Consider the following 21154-nt stretch of genomic DNA (forward strand, 5'->3'; position numbering starts at 1 on the left):
TAAAAGGAATTAAAACTTATTTTCATAAATCCAAACATCACCAAAATATTTGTGTCACAACGTGAATCCAAAATCAGAGTATTATAACACAATATCTCTCATAAATCACGAAGACAGTTGGATAGTATATACAGTTACGTCTTTGCCCTTGCATGATCCTCAGAGGTACATGAAACATTTAAATCCATAACTATAACCTAAAGCTTAGTGATTTCCTTAAAATACCCCACACAACAATACACATACAATGCATGCATACAAGGCCTACGACAAAAGGCTGGACCGCCCATTATGCATTCAGCATAAAGTTGGACCACCCCCTTGGCCTTCAGCATAGAGTTGGATCACCCGGGTATCTTGGCCTACAACACACAGTTGGACCGCCCTCAACCCACCCATAATATGACGACATATGCATATAAACACAGACTGACAAACAAGCAATCACATGTAATTATAACAAATTTACCTACCTACAGTTCACTACAGCATATCAGCATCCTAAGATACAAAGGATATATACTATAGTACAAATTATAGTGAGAAAACTCACCTCACAACCAAAGTAGACAATCTTTACAACTTACAGGATGTGAAGGCTGGTACAACAACCACTTAAACATATAATCCAAAGGTCAATTCTCACTAAGCTTTATGCTTGGATGTGGATAGGAGAGATGGCAGGTCGGTGCTAGAGCTGAGGATTTTGCTTGGATGCATTGTACGTATGATGGCATATTTGGTTTTGTTTGGGAACTCACTAAGTTTTATGCTTACAGTTGTCGATAAATGTTTTTGCATGTTGTTTGTGTGAAGAGCTCGGCGTAACTATACACTCGTATCGAAGATATTATTTCCTCTCTTTTGTAACTCAACTTTGTTAATCATATGGTTTTCATATGATTTGTTGTTACAACACAATTTCAAGTAAAGCATTTTTATTAGTTAGCCTCTTTTAAATGAAAAATCTCTTTTGTAATTTTTGGGACATTACAAAAGTTTTGTGGCCAAAGTCTAAAATAACAAACTTTTGAGGCCAAATTCTAAAACCTAAAAGTATATTATTCCTAATCAAGTTCCATTTTATTATATATAATAATATCATACAAACCCACCCCTTTCCTTAGGAAAAATCATGGATAAGGTTTCTCTTCCATTTTGCCTTGTTCAAAGTCCATCATAAGAATGAAGTCCAAGGTTGATTTCGGGAGTGATTCTTGTGAGTTTCAAATCATATTGATCATCTTTCTTTAGGAACTCAAGGTATGTTCTATTGGTTATGATTTTGTAAAAGAAATAAAGATTAGGACTTAAGCAATTTTGACATTGTTTTGTAAAAAATATATAAAATCAAGGAAAAATCGTATAAGGTTGATTCCAGTGGCCTTGGAAATGTACAAATGTCTAATTTATTTATCGTCAAGCATCATAATCTAATTTCGGCTTTAAGATAGTCATTACAGTGTTAGTGGGAATAGTAAAGGATCTAGATATTAGTCTTTATATTCCATAGATATTGATCAGTTATAGTATTATAGGTTAATACTTATTTGGCACATCTGTTCGCCCGTTAGACTGTTGATAACTGTTTGAGCACTGTTCATGTGAGTTTTCTCACTATACTACATATTAGAGTATGTATCCTCTGTATGTTACGATGGAGTTGTATTTTTACATAAGTAGACTCGTTTAGTCAGTAGCATCTGTTTGTCTGCATGTCTATTATATATGTGTTGATATATTATGTTGTGAGTTGATGGAGGACCAGATCTGTACCGAAGGCCAAGATACTCGGGTAGACCAACTTTATGTTGAAGACCAAAGGGGTGGACCAGCTTTATGTTAAAGTTCATTATGGGTATGCATTGTATGTGTATTGTGTATGTGGTTTTTTGAAGAACTGATTAAGCTTTGGCTTACAGTTGTTGATTAAATAATTTTAAGTACTTCTTTAGATCGTGGGAATGGCAAGGTTTAACTGTACACAAGCATCAACATCATGTTTTGAGATTTTTGCATGTTCTATTTTATACTCTGATTTGAATAGTTAGATTTTGATTATCAAACAATTTGTTTTTTTTATAAATGAATGAACGTTTAAATGTAATATTATCTTTTACAAATGAAATTTTTGGTTTGAAAAACGGGACGTTACAGTTTCGATTGCTTTGGAAAGGTGAGTCACTGGAAGGGGATCGTCTCTTCCCAAGATTGTGGTGGCGGTGGCTAAGATTTTGTGAGACCATCTCCAACTGATGGATAAATATGTGTTTTGTCGGCCAAAAACACTCCAACAAACCTTTAACCAACGGTGGTTGGAAAATGCATAGGCTTCGACTTCACAGGCTCCAGCAACATAGCTTTCCTCCTTGAAGGTGTTGTGCACAAGTTTCAACCTTCACGAGAGAATATGGTAGGTCTTAATGTAGAGAAATGAAGAGATCGTCGATGGTGGTGGGTCTTGACTTGAGGAGAAACACAAATTATTTTTCTTTTTTTTTACCTAAGTAGAGTGGGTTTTGTTTTCAATAAAATGAAGAAATGGAAATGGGTGGCTTCAAGAATCAAGAACTCGGTGGAAATTTTAAGAATAAACATGAAAATATAACATCTATTTGATAATTTAGAAAAGACTAAACTGCACAAATGATCCCTGTGGTTTGTTCAAAATTGCCACTTTGGTCCAAAAAAGTTTTGGCTAGCACCACAGGTCCAAAGTTTTCATTTTGTTGCGATTTTGGTCCAATTTGATTTTGAAATATTTAAAATGACCGATTTACCCTTGGTACTTTCTTTTCCCATTTTTTTTATTTATTTAAATGTTTTTTATGATTAAAATAAAAATAAAAAAGAATCTCTCTCTCTCTCTCTCTCTCTCTCTCTCTCTCCGCTCTCCCCCTCTTGTGACCCATTGCCATCAAACACCCCAAGGTTGCTGATGCCTTCCACCTGTTGCCTCCGTTCCAACATTCACCCGCCATCACCCTCCACTAAAAACCACCGACTGTGTGGCCACCCTGCAACCACCACAACTCCGTCACCACCCCCATTTTCATTATTCTTCTATTAGAAGCTTGTATTGATATGCTGCCTTCCCCCTCGTCGTAAACGGTCGGACACAAGAAAAAACCAGACAGCAAGCTGTCGTCGCAGCTTCTGCCTTCGTCACCCACTCCGCGGTCACCGGTTACAGCCACCATCTCCAGCTTATGTTCTTTTGATTTTCTCCAATTCCACTCCTATTGCAATAATCTTCAGGGTTTAGGACTATGTTCAACAAACAGATAGAAGCAATGCGCCCTCCATCTTTCTCCATTAAAGCATTCTACATTCTAGGGTTCGAATTACCCCCTCTTTGAGGTGTGATTTTACCAGATATTGAAGCTTGCCCCGAAAACTTTGATTTAGGTGTGATTAGGGCTCGAAAACCCTCAATTGGAGCAACAATGATAGCGTACATGCAACATGCCCTTCTTCGCTATCATCGCCATTGAACATCCTCTCCAGTGAAGATGATGAAAGAAAAAAAAAATGGCGGGTCATTTGGTTCCTCGGTTGGCCCTTTGCGATTCACACAAAAATGGCAATGGGGACTTACGTATTAGCAGCAACAGCATAACAGAGGTGGTCGATGGTGGTGACCAAGAGCAGCTCTACGGTAGCAGGAGGCTGCCCGGCAGCCTACGGCTACTTCTTTTTTGCTTATGTCGGCAGTGGTCATCGGAGGCGAAGAGGGAAGAGGTAAGGCAGCAGGTTGGAGGGTTGTGTGGTGTTGGAAATAAGAAAGAGAGAGAGAGATTTTATTTTTATTTTTTTTATTTTGTTATAAAAAAATATAAAAATAAAATAAAAAATGCAAATTTTCTTTTTTATTTTTTTTAATCAAAAAAAGTATTTAAATATTAAAAAAAAACCGAAAAAGGAAAAATAATGGCAAATAGTCATTATGAAAAAGTTTATAGAAAAATTGAACCAAATTCGCAACAAAATGAAAAGTTTGGACCTCTGGTGTTAGTTCAAACCTTTTTGAATCAAAGTGACAATTTTCAGCTAACCACATAACCATTTGTGCAGTTTTGTCTTTAGAAAATGGAAAAATGGTTTTTTATTATACATTTATTTAATTAAATGTCAGCGACTTATGCGGCCTTTAAAATCTTATTTGTCTTAATTTATTTAAATGTCATATCATAAATGCAACTGGTTCTTTCTATTACCTTGTGCATAATGGTGAATTTTACTAACTGCGCAAAAAAAAATAACCAAATAAATCGGTTAAATAGCTAAACTTACATGACCAACCTGTTTTGGGGGCATATTTGTCGAGATTACTATGGACCATAAAATATAAATTAGTGTCCTTTTGACACTTATTGAAATCATACTTTATTGAACACCAAATTGTCCATGTTGATGACAAAGAAATCTGCGGCTAACCCAATAGCAATTTGGCTGTGGAAACTAAAATTCTTTATTACGTACTTGATTCGAAATTACTATGTTTAGCATTTTATTTTCATATCCGTACACCACGTTTCTAGACATGAAAGTTCGTGGAAATTAAATCAACCATAGGGGTGGTGGCGCAGTTGGCTAGCGCGTAGGTCTCATAGCTATATCTGAGTTATCCTGAGGTCGAGAGTTCGAGCCTCTCTCACCCCATTCCCTTTTTGGCCAACCCCTTTTTCTTCTACAACTTTTCCTACTTTTTACCTCTTTGCAACCCTTGTTTTGCACGATTGACTTGGCTGGCCAAGTTCCAAAGCTGATAGCATGTTAAATTTTACAAAATGTGAAAAACTACATATTCCATAGGTATATTTGAAATAATCAATAAGGGGTTGGCTAAAAATACACCTCATTTTACCAATTAGACATCCTAATTAATTTTTAAAATATTTTTATTGGTTGAATTTGCATTGTTTTCCGAAAAAGCTGATTATAAATAGTTAATCATATGTTGACTTTTTATAAAAGTGAGAACAGGATGTCTAAGGGGTGTCTCATTATCAACACCCATCAATAATCGTTTTCATTCACTATTAAAGTGAAGGTTGGTAGGGTTTGATAGGTGCACCTTGAGTTTTGGAAATGCTTCATGACGGACTAACAACCTCATTCCCAAAAATATGATTGTGGTTAAGTTTCTTGAACTTGTTGAGTCAATTTTATCTTTTAAGCAAAGGGAGTCATTCTCGTCCAATCATCTGTCATAGACCTCACATCAATTTTTTCACTCTCTTCTTACTTCCATTTTTTCAACCCACGTAACAAATATTTCATTTTTCTGGACCCTCACAACTCGCTCCTAATTTACAGGTACTTAAGGCAAATGAAATCACAAGTTCTTAAACATACATAGAAAGAAATAGGGAGTAGGTTCAAGACGGCGGTAAACACACTCAACCCCCATCATTATGAGCACACAGAATAAAAATAAGCCTGGAGGTGCCAGAATAAAAATAAGCCTAAGATCTTTGACATGATTGCATCCAAATCCTTTTCAAGGTCCCATTCATTTTGCAATATAAAGATGGGCACCGGACATACTCAACTTAGCCGCTCAAATTGTATGATTTATTAAATTTTCAAAACTGCAACACTAGTTACTTGATTGGCCAAGGAATTCCTAGGTAAGTTCTTATGGTCACCTCAAATCAGCCAACAAAAAAAAAATTCAACAATGTATTCATGACTACCACTAAGAAGGGATCAAACCAATTTTCCCCAATAACGAATACAAGTCAATACTCATAATTGCTCATCATTATCACACCCTTTGAATAGTCTATGGGCGTGTTTGACAAAAGTAGTTGTTAGCTGGAAGCGGGTAGCTGGTAGCGAGTAACGGGTAGCGTGTAGCGTGTAGCGGGTAGCTGGTAACGGGAAGCTGTAACTTTTATTTGTTATATGAGTGTTTGACAAAAGTAGCTGGAAGCTTTTGAAATATATAAAATTACATAAAATGACAATTCATTAAAAATAAATAAGTATATAAATATATTTTAAGGGTAATTATGGAAATTGATTTCAAAAGCTCAGTAGCGTTTTGTTAAACGTTACATGAAGTAGCTTTTAGATTTGAAGCGTTTTGTTTAAACTAAAAGCTAACCGCTCGTACTACCAAACGAAGCTTTTTGTTTAAACTAGAGCGTTTTATCAAAAGCTAAAACTAGAAGCTCCCAAACGCTTCCAAAAATTCTGTGTCAAACACGCTCTATTTCAACTTTCATATATATATATATATATATATATATATATATATATATATATATATATATATATATATATATATATATATATATAGTTGAATTATTGTGAGACTAAAAAACATGAAAACTTACGAACTAAGCATCAACAGTTAAAATTATGCGTCAGCATTCATATGGATTGCGGACGCATATATGCATACATGCATCAGCAGTCATATATTGACTGTGAACGCATATATGCATGCATGCATCAACAGTGCATCTATATAAACATTTTTTTTTTAAAATCGTTAAAAAAAAAAAATTAGCCTACATATAGCTTAAAAGCTGCATTTCGTTAATATTTGTGGTTTTGATTTTGAAAAATGATGTTTGAATTAGTAGTTCTCAAGTTCTCACGTTTTTTGGTCCGGAGTCGTTAGGAACCCAAAAATTGGTAAGGACTGCAATGATTATTCGCCACCAATCATTTCTTTAATGACACAAACGTCAAACTCATTTGCTTGGTCGTGACGCGTTCGCACACGACTCAAGTCCATATAACGTAATACGGCCTCCAGAGAATAATTATGTGCGACGAACGTTCATAAAATGTCATTTAAATGGGTTTTTCTTTCTTTTTTCGTTTATTTTTTTTATTTATTTTTTTTCGTTAAAAAAATCAAAAAAAATAGATATATGGTCGGTTTTAACGTTTTTTTTTTGTTTAATTTTTTTTTTCATTTTTTAAAAATAAAATATTTTATTTTCTTTTTTTCGGTTTTTTTAGTATTTTTATTACATACTTGAAGATAGTAGGGTTTTTTCTTAATTTTTGTTTTATTTTTTCTTTTTTTATTTATTTGATTTTTTAAACTAAATATGGTTTGACTTTTTAATGTTGAACAATTATAAAATTTTAAATAATAAAAATATTAATGGTCATAATATTTTTCGTTCATAGTTTTTTTTAATTATATTATTTTTGGATTATAAAATTTTAAATCAAATTATTTTGATTCATAGTATTTTGAATCATAACGATATTATGCATCATACATTTTTAGATCATATTAATTTGTATCATAATATATTAAATTAAATAAAGTTTTTGTTCAATACAACATTTGGATCATTATATTTTTTTGACTCATTTAATTTTGAATGATAAAAAATACAACAACTAAGGATCATTAAATATTTAAAACAAAATGTTTTTAGATCATAACAAGTTAGGGATTATAAACATATTGAATCATAATATTTTTGAATCATAATTATTTTGAATCATTTCAATTTGGATCATATGTTCAATGTTTTTTAAAAAAAATTTAATCTTTTAAAATCAAGTTTGATGTCTAAAACACTTTTTTAAAAAATTATAAAGTCATTAGAACAGTAAGTAGAAGTATTCCTTAAGTTTTTATAATTTTTAGAGAATTTTTTTTCTGGTTTTTTTTATAAATATAAAAAATAAAAAATATATATATTTTTTTTTAATTTTTCATGATTTGGCTCATTTTATAGAGGATTAAATTTTAATAACTTGTTTTTTTTTAATTCAAAGAAAAAAAATTATGGCCGAAAAACTAAGCGGTTGAAAAAAAAACACACCAGCCAATAAGGGTTGGACACTTTGTCATGTTGGGTAGGGGCACGTGTCAGCTCATACAGAGGCCACATAAGCCGAATTTTTCTTTTTTTTTCTTTTAATTTTTTTGTTTTTGTCATTTGTACCCTCCAAACAATTAACTTTCTCCGGAAATTATTAAAATCTCATAATTAATTACCAAAATACAATATTATCTCACAAGATTTTGTCGATAAATAAAATCAAATCTTTGCCATTTATTTTTTTAATTTTAAGGCCAAAAATTTTTCTCGTGGTTCCTACCATTTTTTGATATATATATATATATATATATATATATATATATATATATATATATATATATATATATATATATATATATATTGACCAAGAACAGGTAATGAATTGAATTTGACGTAGTGAATGTATAAAAAGTCTTAAAAACAAGACTTAAGACTTAGAGCCCGTGCTTCACTCCTGTCTCCATCAAATACTTTACTGTCGACAAGATTCAAGACTTGTCATAGAATTTCTTCCCGTTTAGATCTTTCCATGAACATTCCAATGTCAGCTCATACAAATGCTTTTTAAAGAGCATCGAATATCTCGAATCCCAGAAATCACATGTATTAAAAAACTCAAAGAAAAAAAAAGTTCTTCATGGCATACGTTTCTTCGTTGTTCCATGCAATAATAATAATTATAATAGCATTGCTATCATCATGGCTTCCAACACTTGCCATTGCCTCATATGCCAGAAACCACACCGATCAACTTGCACTCATGGCTATCAAATCAAGCATCACCCATGACCCACAACAAGTTCTCCAAACATGGAACACCTCCACCTCCCTCCATTTCTGCCAATGGGAAGGCGTCACATGTGGTCGCAGGCATCCAAGAGTCACCAAACTGGATCTTGAATCAAGAGCCATTGTTGGTACCTTATCTCCTCACATTGGAAACCTGAGCTTTCTCAGAGTCATCAGACTTCACTGGTGTAATCCCACCTCAAGTAGGTGCTCTGTTCAGGTTGCAGAAACTAATCCTCATCAACAATTCTTTCACCGGTGAAATCCCTGCCACTTTATCAAACTGCACCCGACTCACTGTTCTTGGGCTGAGCCGCAATAAACTAACCGGAAATCTCCCCAAACAGCTTGCTTCACTCATCAACCTCACCATCATCACCCTTCATAATAATCGTTTCACAGGTGGGATCCCGTCTTTCTTGGGAAACTTCACTTTTCTTGAAGCCATATCAGCTGCAAACAATCGTCTGGATGGAATTATTCCATCTTCTTTAGGTCAATTGCAAAACTTGAATAAAATCGGTTTCAGTAACAACCAACTATATGGTATAATCCCTCCATCCATCTACAATTTATCGTCTTTATCAATTGTTGATTTCTCCGAGAATCAAATCAGCGGAGAGTTACCAAGCGATATAGGATTGATGCTACCGAATCTTGAAAATTTACAAATCTGGGGAAACAAGTTTACAGGAAGCATTCCTGTTTCGTTTTCTAATTGTTCAAATTTGGAAGATATCAACTTGGCAGAAAACGGTTTCACTGGGAAAATTGGTGTGAGTTTTAAACGAATACCAAATCTTCGTTTTCTTGGGTTGTTTTCCAACAGTTTAGGGAGTTGGGAAGCTGATGAGATGAAGTTCATTGATTCCATGATCAACTGTAGCAAATTAGAACGATTGCTTGTTCATGAAAACCAACTCAGAGGAGTGCTTCCTGATTCTGTAGGCAATCTCTCATCTCAACTTAAATCTCTAGCTTTTGGTCGGAACTTGATATATGGGAACTTGCCAGCTGGAATAGGGAATCTTGTGAAATTAGAGTCGTTGGCCATGCAAATTAATCAGTTGACAGGCGTAATTCCTAGTGAAATTGGTAATCTTGAAAATTTAAAACTATTATACCTACATGATAACAACTTCATTGGTAAATTTCCAGATTTTATAGGAAATCTTTCATTGTTAAATGAATTGGATTTGTCGATTAATAGATTAGAAGGGAAAATACCTCAAAATCTTGGAAACTGTAGGAGTTTGGCCTTGTTGGATCTCTCTGGAAACAATCTTACTGGCCCAATACCAGTTGAGCTTTTTCAACTATCATCCCTGTCGAAAGCCTTAAATCTTGCTCAAAATCATTTAGTTGGATCGCTTCCCCAAGAGATTAAGAAGCTTAAAAGCTTAACCAGGCTGGATCTATCACAGAATGATTTGATTGGAGCAATCCCAGATGCGATTGGAAGCTGCACGAGCCTGGAGTACCTAAATCTGAAATCCAATTCCTTTCAAGGTCCAATACCTACAACGATGAAAGATTTGAGAGGCATCAGGAATCTTGATCTTTCTAGTAACAACTTCTCAGGACAGATTCCGAGATTTTTGGAGCAACTAAACTTGTCTTCATTGAATTTGTCGTTTAATAATCTTGATGGGGAAGTACCCATCACAGGAATCTTCAAGAATGCAAGTGCAATCGCCATTGATGGGAACGATAGGTTATGTGGAGGCATTCCAGAACTTCATCTACCAAAGTGTGACATAAAAGAAACATCAAAGAAAGGTTTAACAAAATCACGTGTTATTCTAATCGTCATCCCTGTTAGTTCCTTTCTAGTTGTGGCAATGGCGTTGTTTTTATTGTTTCGTTGGCAAAGAAGGAAAAGGCAACCAGAACCAACAGGAGCGTCAATGATGCAACCATTTTCTAGGGTTTCTTATGGAAGCATACTCAAGGCTACTGATGAATTCTCCGAACAAAACCTGATTGGGACGGGGAGTTTCAGTGCTGTTTATAAGGACTTCCTTGAACCAGTTGGTGCACTGGTCGCTATTAAAGTTCTACAGCTTGAAAACCAAGGAGCTTTGAAGAGTTTTATGGCGGAATGTGAAGCTTTGAAGAACATAAGGCATCGTAATCTTGTAAAAATCATTACTTCATGCTCGTCTATCGATTTTCAAGGTAACGATTTCAAAGCTCTGATTTACGAGTTCATGCCAAATGGAAATCTCGAAAGGTGGCTACATCCAAGCCCCGAACAAGAGATTCTCACTCCACCAAGATTAAACCTCCGTGAAAGATTAACAATCGCAATAGATGTGGCTAATGCCATTCATTACCTCCATCAAGACTGTGAGGTTCCCATAATTCACTGTGATTTGAAGCCAAGCAATGTTTTACTCGACAGTGACATGGTTGCTCACATTGGTGATTTCGGGCTGGCAAAGTTTCTTCCATTGAAACCACACCAAAGCAGTTCAATTGGGATAAGAGGAACTGTTGGGTATGCAGCACCAGGTAACCCGTAAACACAATCATTTGTGAAATTTGTTATTATTAGAATATGAAATTTTAAAATTGATGATAACATGCAGAGTATGGAGTTGGAAGCGAGATGACAAAAGAAGGAGATATTTACAGTTTTGGGATTTTGTTGTTAGAGATGATGACACGAAAGAGGCCTATAGACCCAATTTTCGAAGAAGGGTTGAACCTCCATTGCTATGTGATGATGGCGTTGCCTGATCGTCTAATGGAAATCATCGAACCGGCTCTATTGCCTGTCCATGACGAGGAGCTAGAAGCTGCAAGTGTCCAACGTGATTACAGTCATGATGAAGAGAGAAACCAAAAATTGGAGCAGGGCCTCGTTTCCTTGGCACGAATAGGGTTGGCATGCTCCGTGGAATCTCCTAGAAAGAGAATAAATACGAACAAAATCATCCATGAGTTGCGTCGCATCAATGGTTTTCTTACAATTAATTAGAGTTTTGTAGGTGATTTTAAACATCGGGGTGGTGGCGCAGTTGGCTAGCGCGTAGGTCTCATAGCTATATCTGAGTTATCCTGAGGTCGAGAATTCGAGCCTCTCTCACCCCATCCTTTTTTCCTTTGGTATTGGTTTCCTTGTTAATACAAAGGACTAAACGTGTGCCTAGAAATGCATTTTAATATAAACGACTCGTCATCTTATAAATCATTATTAATGTTTGCTCTTGTACGGATTATTTGAGCACATGTTACAGATTGGTTTAATCTGAAGATACAAGCTTAAGGAAATAGATGTTCGATCTCTTTTCTAATTTACAGAATGTGTTAATAGCGATGAACACTGAACACAAAAGGATTTCTAGTTGCATAACGATGATGAACTGAAGTTCACTCGCATGCATAAACCATATTTGACAGATAAGATTTTAGTTCCATAAACAAAAGGAAAAAAAACACAACTCATAGTTAAATCAACATCTAAATCTCCAAATTTCTCAGCTAATCATATATCAACAAAAAACAAGATATGATAAAAAAAAAACTAGGCAACAGCAACAGCCTCTGCAGCAGGAGGAGCAGTGGAGGTGGTGGTGGTGGTGGTGGCAGATGGTGGTGAGAAGTGTTTGAGGTGGAGAGGGGTGTTGTGCTTCAGTTTTATTAAAATCTGCCTCATCCTTGATAAATCAGTTGGCTTTCCAGGCTTGGGACCTTGAACAACAGCAACTGAAGGCTTCTTGTCTTGTTCCTTCTTTGATCCTCTTGTCTCTATAACAGCCACTTCTTTTGGAACAAGGTCTGCAATGGCCTTCCAGTAACTCTTGTCAGCTTCTTCATGGAATTTTTCCCTTGCAGCCAAATATACCTACCACATTTGGATATCCAATTTCAAATTTCCCCCAATTTTTGAGAATTTCTAATAAAATGTGTGCAAAGAAAGATTCATGCTTACCTTTTCACTTTCACGATTTGTTGCTATGTTATTGTCACAAGTGATTTTCCTCTTGCTGTGGAATTTGATCTTATAATCATCTGCTTCATCAATGATTTGGTTTAGCAACTCTTTCTCTATCTTCTCCTTCTCTTCTAAACGCAATGCATTTTCTCTGTCATGAGAAACATGTTAGGGTTCCGATTCAAAATTCATACAACATATCAGATTACAGTTAGATTAGGGCTGTCAATGAGTCAGATCGAGACTAATCATTCAATGAATTTGATATCAATTACAGTCAGAATAGGTAACAGATATAATCAGAGTTAAATGTCAACTGATTCTCTGAATAATACTACAACAGCTAATAATTAATCGATCAAAGCATAAAATGATAGTAGAATGAGAAAATTAACAGACGAAATTAATCCATAAGCTTGTGTAATTAAAGAAAAACATAAATAATTAATAAGAATGATAAAGCCCTAACCTCCTCCATTCTCTGAGTGCAAAACCCTCCTCAGGCTGCATCTCCGACAGTGGGGGCAGAACCGATCCATCTGACGCCATATACTCACCTTCGAATGGCGTTCCATTTTCGTTAAACGATGAAATTTCGGGCTGATCGGGCGATAATCCTCCACCAGAAACGAAAATCGGCGTCGGGGACGGATAATTAGATACCTGCTCCTCCTCGGTAACCAAAACCGGAGAGTCTTCAACTACGAAACCATCATCGGAAAGGTGAACTGGATCGGCGACTGAATCATCAAACGAAGAAGACATGGTTGACTCGGCGATCTGTTTCTACACGATTTGCTTGGTGAACAGGTGAACTGTCGTTATTTTTCCTTTGAATTAAGATTTAAGACTCTTCTTTTTTTTATATATATATATAGGCCCGTTACAGGCCTCAAATCTGATGGGTCGGGACTCAGGACTCGGGAGTCCGGACACGATTCTAAAACTCTAATCCAAATTACCGTCTTTTCCGACAAGGCCCATATCTACTTAGCTAAATTAAATGATTTTTTTTTATTGGATTTGTATAAGGAAAATTAAATAATCTAACCGCAAGTTAATATGTATTTGAAGAAAAAATAATTTTAAAAATTGTTTTTAACAAAATATCCATTTGGCCCATACAGGGCACGCCGGACCAAAAAAAACATATTTTCTGACAGAAAAAATATATTTCGGACTAACATTGTGGAATTCTGGACCAACATTCTTGGTTACAGACTGAAATTTCGGATTTCAGAAAAAAATAAAAAATAATAATAATAATGATAACTCTAGAATTTTGAGAAAAAAATTTATTTTTTATTTAAATATAACAAAAAAATTAAACAAACATAGTAAAATGTGAACTATATACCATATTAATGCATAAACTCAAACATTTTATTGAAACAATGATATTAAACACTTCGAAATGGACATTTCGAACATATATAGACATATTTCTTTAAAAAAAAAACTCTAAAATTTGAATATCAAATATGAAATAGAGCATTCAGGAGTAAGTGTTCATTTAGACATGGGGGGGGGCGTTGAGGAGAGGCAACGTGGGCAGCTGCACAGGGCCTAATTTTTTTTATTATATATTATATATTTTTTTACTTAAAAATAAAAACTTATAATAACAAAATGACCCTTTTGTTCTAGCTCATCTGGTGCCTTTGAGGATATTTAAATCCTCGGAACCGGCTCTGCATTTAGACACCTCGAAATAGACATTTCATATATAATTTGATAAAAAAAAATTGTAAGAAATAAAAGAACTCCAGAATATGAACAGTAGTCCGGAAACGGGGCATTTGTGAGAAAGTGATTATTTTTCAAAAACTGAAAGAAAAAAAGATGGTTATTTTCTTTGAAAAACTCATTTATAATGATTAAATTACTTAATTTCCCAAAAAAAAAATTATTTAGTTCATGGCTAAACTGTTGATAATTCATATATATTAAGGGCCAGCTACACAAATGCTAAAACTTATTTAGTTCTATCTAACGTGCTAAAAATTCATATATTTTTATGGTTGTTGTCACAAAATTTTCATTTAGACTATATTTTAAATGTTTCTAAATGAGTTTTACGTTTTTTAGGATTAAGTCGTCGTTAATCATCAAATAAACTTACTAATCAGATTATTTGTTTTCTAATAGGTGTATTTTATGTCGGGCTTAGGATGTTACATGTTTTTTGTTTACTGCCTTAGCATCTAGATATGGTTGTTATTGTGATTATCATAGCTTTAGTTCTACTTTGTTTATTTAAGAGTAAAATACATATGCATGCAATTCGTCTGAATTTTGTGGTTTATGAAAGCGGTGAAGTTGATAAAGTTTTCAGTATGTAATTCATCTTCAATGGTGATGGAAAAGTGGAAAATAAAGAATTGGACTTTATTTATATTAGGGTGGGTGTCACACTAAAAAGAATAAGAAAAATATGTCAATACCAAATAATCTAAAATGACATCTTGTTTTAAATTATAGAAAAATATCACATAAACCAAAAAACTATAAACGTTTTATTATAGATCTTGTTAAATTAGAAAAAGTTTGCTATTATAAGAACCTATAAACTATTTTTAAAAAATACAAAAAAAAAAAAGGAAAAATGACAAAATGACATTGCCATTAACAACTATTCTGCTTTTAACAAATTTTTCTAACCAAAAAAATATTATTATGATTAACTAGGTGTGAGACTTGTGTATTACACGGGTTTATTAAAAATAAAAATTTAATATCAATATATAAACATGAAATATTTTATAAAGTAATACTTTACATAACAGAATGTAATCTTTTGCAACATTTGCAAAAGAAATTAAATCGTTTGAAGTATTTATGAGAATTTATTATCAAATTAATATGATGATTTTATTTCCTTATAGAACTCATTACAATTTTATGGAATTTTATTTTAAGAAAATGGAAATCCCTAAAAAATGACAAGTGGAAAATAAAAATTCTAAAACTCTAACAAAATGACAAGTGTCAAAATGAAGGAGAATATGACGTGTGGCAAAAAAACTTTCATTTATTTGAAAGGATTTAGAAAATAAGTTAATTTGTGGTAACTTTAATGAAAAAAAAAAGTAAGCTGTCTCATCATGGTGATCCGGTGGCTTTAATAGAAAAAAATGTATAGTGCTTAAATCAAAAAATGTCAAAATATAATATTTTTTTATGTAATTAGCCTTTATATTAACGTATTTTTTTGTAATTTATTGGGCAAAATGTCAACGGATGGCTTCTTCACCGATCACCAACCAGTCATGTCCTTTCATTGCGAGTTTAAAAGGTAAGTGTATGCTTTGAAATTGGTTTTGTTCATGAACTTATGCATCCACTTAGGATGGGTGAGACTGTATAACCTCTATATGTGTGATGATATTCTCAACATGCTTCGGTTGCACATGAGGCTAGCTACCTCTTATGAGACTGGTTTATGAATCATGTTTTGATGTGAGTGATTTTACGGACTTGGAGATTGATTTTGATTATGAGAATGAAAGCATTTGCATTGCATTTAATAATTGATGATTATTTACTTTTGATGTTGTGATGATATTGAGCAATGCTACTTTTAGAATGCTTCTTCCCCCAACCCCACCCCGGCTATTGATCTTACTATTCTTTTGAAGTTTTATAACCTTTTCAGAAGTTTGACTTTCGAAATGGATTATCACCCTTGTGCAATGCCCTTAATAGTTGACCCCCAAAAATACTTACTAGATTTTCCAAACTTAATATATGTATTTTGAAATGTATTAGATTGGAAGACTTAGTAGAAGACCAAAGATGGATCTTAGCTTTTGGAAATTTGAATAATGACGCATTTAAGGTTAAAATGTATGAAAGATTGTTTACTTGATTTTTGTCTCTAATTAGTTTGTTACACCCCCGTATGCCTTAACGATTTTTTTTTTTTTTAAATGTTAAGGAATTCACGGTTTGGTATGTTTATCCACAAATAGATTTTCTTAAATGACCCTCTTTTATAAAGTTTACTTCAAATTTGCTTTTACAAGTATATTCCAATTTTCAAATAGCTCATCAAGGGTGCTACATAAATGGTGAGAAGGTAGAGTTGATGGTTGTGTGCTACATAAACGGTGAGAAGGTACAGTTGGCGGTGGTGGGTAGTGAGGAGTGGAAGTTATGGAAGTGTGGAGCTCATAAATGCAACCCAATTCTGTTTCAACAACCCAGTTTCTCAAATAGATCAGAAGATGATGGTCATTTACGAAATTTGCAAAAGATGGATCATTTTATTATACCTATGTATGGTATATGCATGTAAAAGTGTTTATTTCACCCACATAGAGTACAATAAATATGATGTTTCGTTAACCCAAGTGGACTATGTCAAAATGTCAATAGCTTTTATAATCCATGTGTTTGATATCTACTTTTTCACTTTTCAGATAGACATATCCTCCTTAAAGATGTTATAAATGTATCGTACTTGATAAAAAGAACTAGTCAAAACTTTTGGCCAAGAAATTTGACCAAACTTTCATATTTACCAACTCTTGAGATCCCTTTGGCCTAAACTTTTAAACATGAAGAGGATGGTTACAATAAATGAGTGCTCAATTGTCCCTTTCGAACACAGACTACAAAGGTGGGTGCTTTGCAATTTGTGGCCCATGGGGCCATTGGTCGTACTCATATTTGTCACCCATGTGATGAGAATCTAAAAAGCTTTGAAATTCTGGATTAAATGGGTCCCTTCTCTCATATTATATCTCCTCCCTATGTTGATTGATTCCTTTCCAATCTTGGTCCCTATTCTTCCCAATAATTGCCAATCATTCCATCAATAATTCACCGTAGTTAGGTCTACTGGTTCTTTCAAAAAGACATACCCAACATCGGAATAGAATACCATTTCTTTTTTACTCAACGCACTTTTCAATATTATTTATCAAAACAGCGTTAAAGAAACATGAGCTAAGATCGATTTAATGATACGCGGATTTGTCATTCACATAATGTTACGATAGTGTAAGAATTCACATACGAATAAGTAATTAGGATTAAAAAAAAAAAAAAAAAAATCATCTACCACGAATGCTAGCTGGGGAACGCACACCTTTTTCACTGTTACTCTCATCCTCTATATGTTCATCAATGGCATTGTTATTATTGACACTCATTTCAGAGCTCGCATTGCTACTTGTTGCAAGTGGGGAATCCGAAACACTAATCATTCGACCCCGTGTGGGCCCGGGCCCGTTCCCGGATCTCACACTGTACATCGAGGACGCCGGAATCTTAGTCATCAACGGCCTCAAGTTCCCTGGTACCGTCTTCCTTATATCCTGCCCCACAAAAAAAAAAGGTTAGTCTTCCAACAACCCTGAACTGGCCCACACTGTTGTGTCTGTCCATGTGAGATGTAAATCAAGTACACAGTGGCCCAGTGTGCGATGGCTGATCAAAATGAAATGATAAAAGGAAAAACATACCATATGTCTCATGGCCATATCTAAAGATTTCTTGGAGAGTGATCTTCCAAAACCTGAGCTGTCAGGTGACGAGGATTTCCCGGATAAGTTATGTGGCGAGTGTTTGTCGTCTTGCTTAGGTGGAATCAATTTGCGCATATTTATCACCCTTTCAACCATTTTTGTCCCATATGATCCCGGGCTCATGTTATCATTAGCTTTAGCATAAGCACGATTCAATGCAGGAATAGGCACAGAGGCTCCACTCTTACGAGTCATTCCATTAGTGGCATTAACACCATTAGGAAGCCTTCCTCTTGAAGGTGAACATGATTGCCTTCTTACACCTCTTCCATTAGGCACAGGCTCAATAGAAGAAGACCGGCTACTCGGTCCACCCGCCCTTCCTCTGATGGATGAAATCGGTCTATCGGTGAGCGAGGTGCGTAGATTTGGTGGTGCATCGAGGGTATAACCGGGCATTTCTTGAGGCTTCCATGGTCTTGGTCTTGTGTTGGGAGAATCAGTAGTAGCTAATGCTTGTGTTGTGTTTTTTACTGTGGGAGATTTAACTGGTGGGGCGGGTGTTTTTGTTACTGTGGTGGGCTTTCGGGTGGGTGTGGATGCCCTTGGTGTTGGTTTGGCTGTGGATAAAGATGGCCTACTTGTTGGGGTTGGGGTTGAAGATCTTGGAGTTGCCCTAGAAGTAGGGGTAGATGATCTAGGTGGGGCTGTTGCTTTAGATGAAGAAATGACAGGTCGAGAGGTGGTGGGTGTTGAAGATCTTGTAGGCCTTGATGTGGGTTTTGAGACTGTGGTGGTTTTAGGGAGTGAATTTGATGTGGTTCTTGATGATGATGTGCCTAAAACTGGTCTACTGGTTGGAGTTGAAGGCCTTGAGCCTGAACCACCTGATGAGGTTGGCCTACGGGGTCCTGCACTTGGTCCAGGAGACGCGGCTCGTTGTCTTGACACCATGTTGGTCCTAGTAGCCACTGCCTCTGGTTGTGTATTTGATAGCTGCACCAATTACCAAAACCACATTTTATGACTTAATACAGAAAGAACCAACACTTGATAATTAAACAAGATAGAAGGGTCTTACTCTAGATTTTGGTGCATTTGGATGATGAGCTTTAGAAGCTCCATTCTGGTTCATGACTGTTTTCTGTGATTCGGATTCCAGTGAAGGAAAGAGAGGAGTACCCGGGGGTGTTAAAAGCCTGAAAAAAGATAACAATCTAACTTTACTAAATGTGATCAGTAACATGTGCCTACAACTCAACATAAATATAGAACCACAATTTGTACATATGGTGTGACAAGTAACTTTAGCCCCACAGAATAAGACTGGAAGAATAAAAGGCTAATCACTGGATTAACATAAGACAAGATTACCAATCATAATCGTTCTTATCACTTTCAGAGTTGAGGAATTCATCAGCTCCGGTTTTTCGCATACTGGTTGCAGAAGGCACACTGAATTTCGGAGAATTTCCTGTTCTTGATCCTGTGACATCAAATTTTTTATATAGTTATTGAAATATATGACGATAAATCAGTATCCAAATGGCCAGGTAGGGTACACAAATCAGAGAAATTCATTAGGGATTTCCTATCCTTTTACTCCTAAATTTTAGATTATATATTACAAGATTTATTTCTTAAAACGATAAGAAAAGGTCATAAACTAATAATTTTGAAGCAATAGCAACTGAAGTAAGAAAATACTCATCAAATAAATGGAATACCAAGTGACGAGTCGAATTCCTCTTCTGCGTTGTGAAGAAGAACATCATGACGTTCTTTTTCTCGTTTTCTCATCTCCAAAAATAACCCTAGCTCGTCTTCTTTCTCTCTCATTGCCGAATTCCTAAAACTCCCCATCATTTGCTGTTGCCGTTGCTTCACCGGCCCCAGCATTTCTTTTTCCGGTGCCCGAAAACTCCGATTCATCGCCGCTAACTATATTATCCACGGATTTTCTAATCCTTAGACATAAACCCAACAAAGCACAGATTTTTCACGTCACCACCAAAAACCTGACCTTTCGAGCTCACAGTGCACGCTACACAAACAAGTGCCCGGAAATTTACAGCACCAGATCTGACAATAGAACTGCAACGCTTCTAAATTTGTGGCGGAAATTTTCTGAAAAAAAACAAACCCAATCCACGCATTTGAACAACACAAGCAAGAATCGCCGAGAACTGTTAGTATTTCAAAGAAATCTGTGAAACATCCGGTTTGATCAAAGCCTTGAATTTTGAAATTTGGTAAGAATGGAGACGAACACTACACGACTGTAAGAGAGAGAGAGAGAGAGAGAGAGAGAGAGAGCACTGGAACAATTTTGAGTCAATTTTAGTCCATTACCAGCAGACACAAATGGGGGAGAGAGAGTGATTTTTAGGCAAATATATCTCAGAACCGGAGCAAGAATGCTTCAGTAACTTGTACTCTTTGGAGTAAAAGTTGTAACATTATCTGGATTTGTTGTTTTAGACTCTGGAATAAAGGATAACCATTAATAAAGGAATGTTAATTGATGAAAGCGTTTTTTATTTCGTTTAGACGTTTCATAATGAGCGTCAACAATTGACCCCTTAATGCTTTTGTGTACGCTCGTTTCGATCCCTAAAATTTATACTAATTCTAAGAAAAGTACCTAAAGTTTCGGACCCATTAACATCCGTGTAAAAAAATAAAAAATGAGTCCTTATATATATATTTTTTATATAAACAAAAAACATTAATATTATAACAACCGATAACTGTTAAAAATTACATAAAACAAAAACTGTCACTATTCTGTTATTAACCTATCTCTCATATTAATATGAGTAAAAAATGTTTCTATCCTTTAAAGGAAATAGTCATATACAGTCGTACATTTTGTATATGTCTATGGTCGACCTTATTGTTTTTTAATTGTATTTTTGGATGCTTCCAATAAATAAAGTTTTTTTTATTCTTAAAAAATTACTACATAAGGGTTGATTACTCAATTATGCTTCAACTTTTAATGGTGTATGTAACATGTGAACTTAATTTAGAATCATGTACGATATCAAAAATGGTCCCGGAAGGATTTGAGAGTTGAGGTGAAAGTGTAAATTGGCGTAATACGACGGGCCCAACGCAACATAGTCATAATGCAAAGGGCTTATAGT

General features: G+C 34.9%; 2 protein-coding genes, 1 non-coding gene and 1 pseudogene across 4 annotated transcripts; 2 read left to right on the forward strand and 2 right to left on the reverse strand.

Annotated features, from left to right (window-relative positions):
* Positions 1–4574: 4574 nt before the first annotated feature.
* Positions 4575–4662, forward strand: TRNAM-CAU (transfer RNA methionine (anticodon CAU)). The gene is given in 2 exon segments: positions 4575–4612; positions 4627–4662. It is a non-coding gene; the product is annotated as a tRNA-Met (tRNA).
* Positions 4663–8414: 3752 nt separating this feature from the next.
* On the forward strand, positions 8415–11577 carry LOC145158630 (LRR receptor-like serine/threonine-protein kinase EFR; annotated as a pseudogene). The gene is made up of 2 exons (XR_013737286.1): positions 8415–11108; positions 11186–11577. The product of XR_013737286.1 is annotated as an LRR receptor-like serine/threonine-protein kinase EFR (transcript).
* Positions 11578–11937: 360 nt separating this feature from the next.
* Positions 11938–13363, reverse strand: LOC145161377 (clathrin light chain 2-like). The gene is made up of 3 exons (XM_079080888.1): positions 13004–13363; positions 12532–12685; positions 11938–12444 (listed from the first exon to the last, which is right to left on the reverse strand). The coding sequence occupies exons 1-3, from the start codon at positions 13297–13299 to the stop codon at positions 12124–12126; spliced, it is 771 nt and encodes a 256-aa protein (XP_078937014.1). The 5' UTR covers positions 13300–13363; the 3' UTR covers positions 11938–12123.
* A 4127-nt stretch (positions 13364–17490) lies between these two features.
* LOC145161378 (uncharacterized) lies at positions 17491–20351 on the reverse strand. Its single transcript, XM_079080889.1, has 5 exons — positions 19733–20351; positions 19380–19491; positions 19087–19204; positions 18003–19001; positions 17491–17855 (listed from the first exon to the last, which is right to left on the reverse strand). Exons 1-5 carry the CDS (start codon positions 19935–19937, stop codon positions 17592–17594), a joined length of 1698 nt encoding a protein of 565 aa, XP_078937015.1. The 5' UTR covers positions 19938–20351; the 3' UTR covers positions 17491–17591.
* Between the last annotated feature and the right edge of the window lie 803 nt (positions 20352–21154).

The sequence above is a fragment of the Lactuca virosa genome, chromosome 2 (genome assembly GCF_052849685.1).
Source record: "Lactuca virosa cultivar CGN04683 chromosome 2, Lactuca_virosa_CGN04683_v6, whole genome shotgun sequence".
Taxonomy (NCBI): Eukaryota; Viridiplantae; Streptophyta; class Magnoliopsida; order Asterales; family Asteraceae; genus Lactuca; species Lactuca virosa.

Bases quoted from the DNA above. Each gene is read 5' to 3' on its own strand.
- LOC145161377 (XM_079080888.1), bottom strand. From the start codon at position 13,299: ATGTCTTCTTCGTTTGATGATTCAGTCGCCGATCCAGTTCACCTTTCC. The intron at 12,686-13,003 runs GTTAGGGCTTTA...TTCTCATGACAG, and splicing joins GCACTCAGAGAATGGAGGAG to AGAAAATGCATTGCGTTTAG. The intron at 12,445-12,531 runs GTAAGCATGAAT...CAAATGTGGTAG, and splicing joins CAAATCGTGAAAGTGAAAAG to GTATATTTGGCTGCAAGGGA.
- LOC145161378 (XM_079080889.1), bottom strand. From the start codon at position 19,937: ATGAATCGGAGTTTTCGGGCACCGGAAAAAGAAATGCTGGGGCCGGTG. The intron at 19,492-19,732 runs GTATTCCATTTA...TTGATGTCACAG, and splicing joins GGAATTCGACTCGTCACTTG to GATCAAGAACAGGAAATTCT. The intron at 19,205-19,379 runs GTAATCTTGTCT...ATCTTTTTTCAG, and splicing joins GATAAGAACGATTATGATTG to GCTTTTAACACCCCCGGGTA.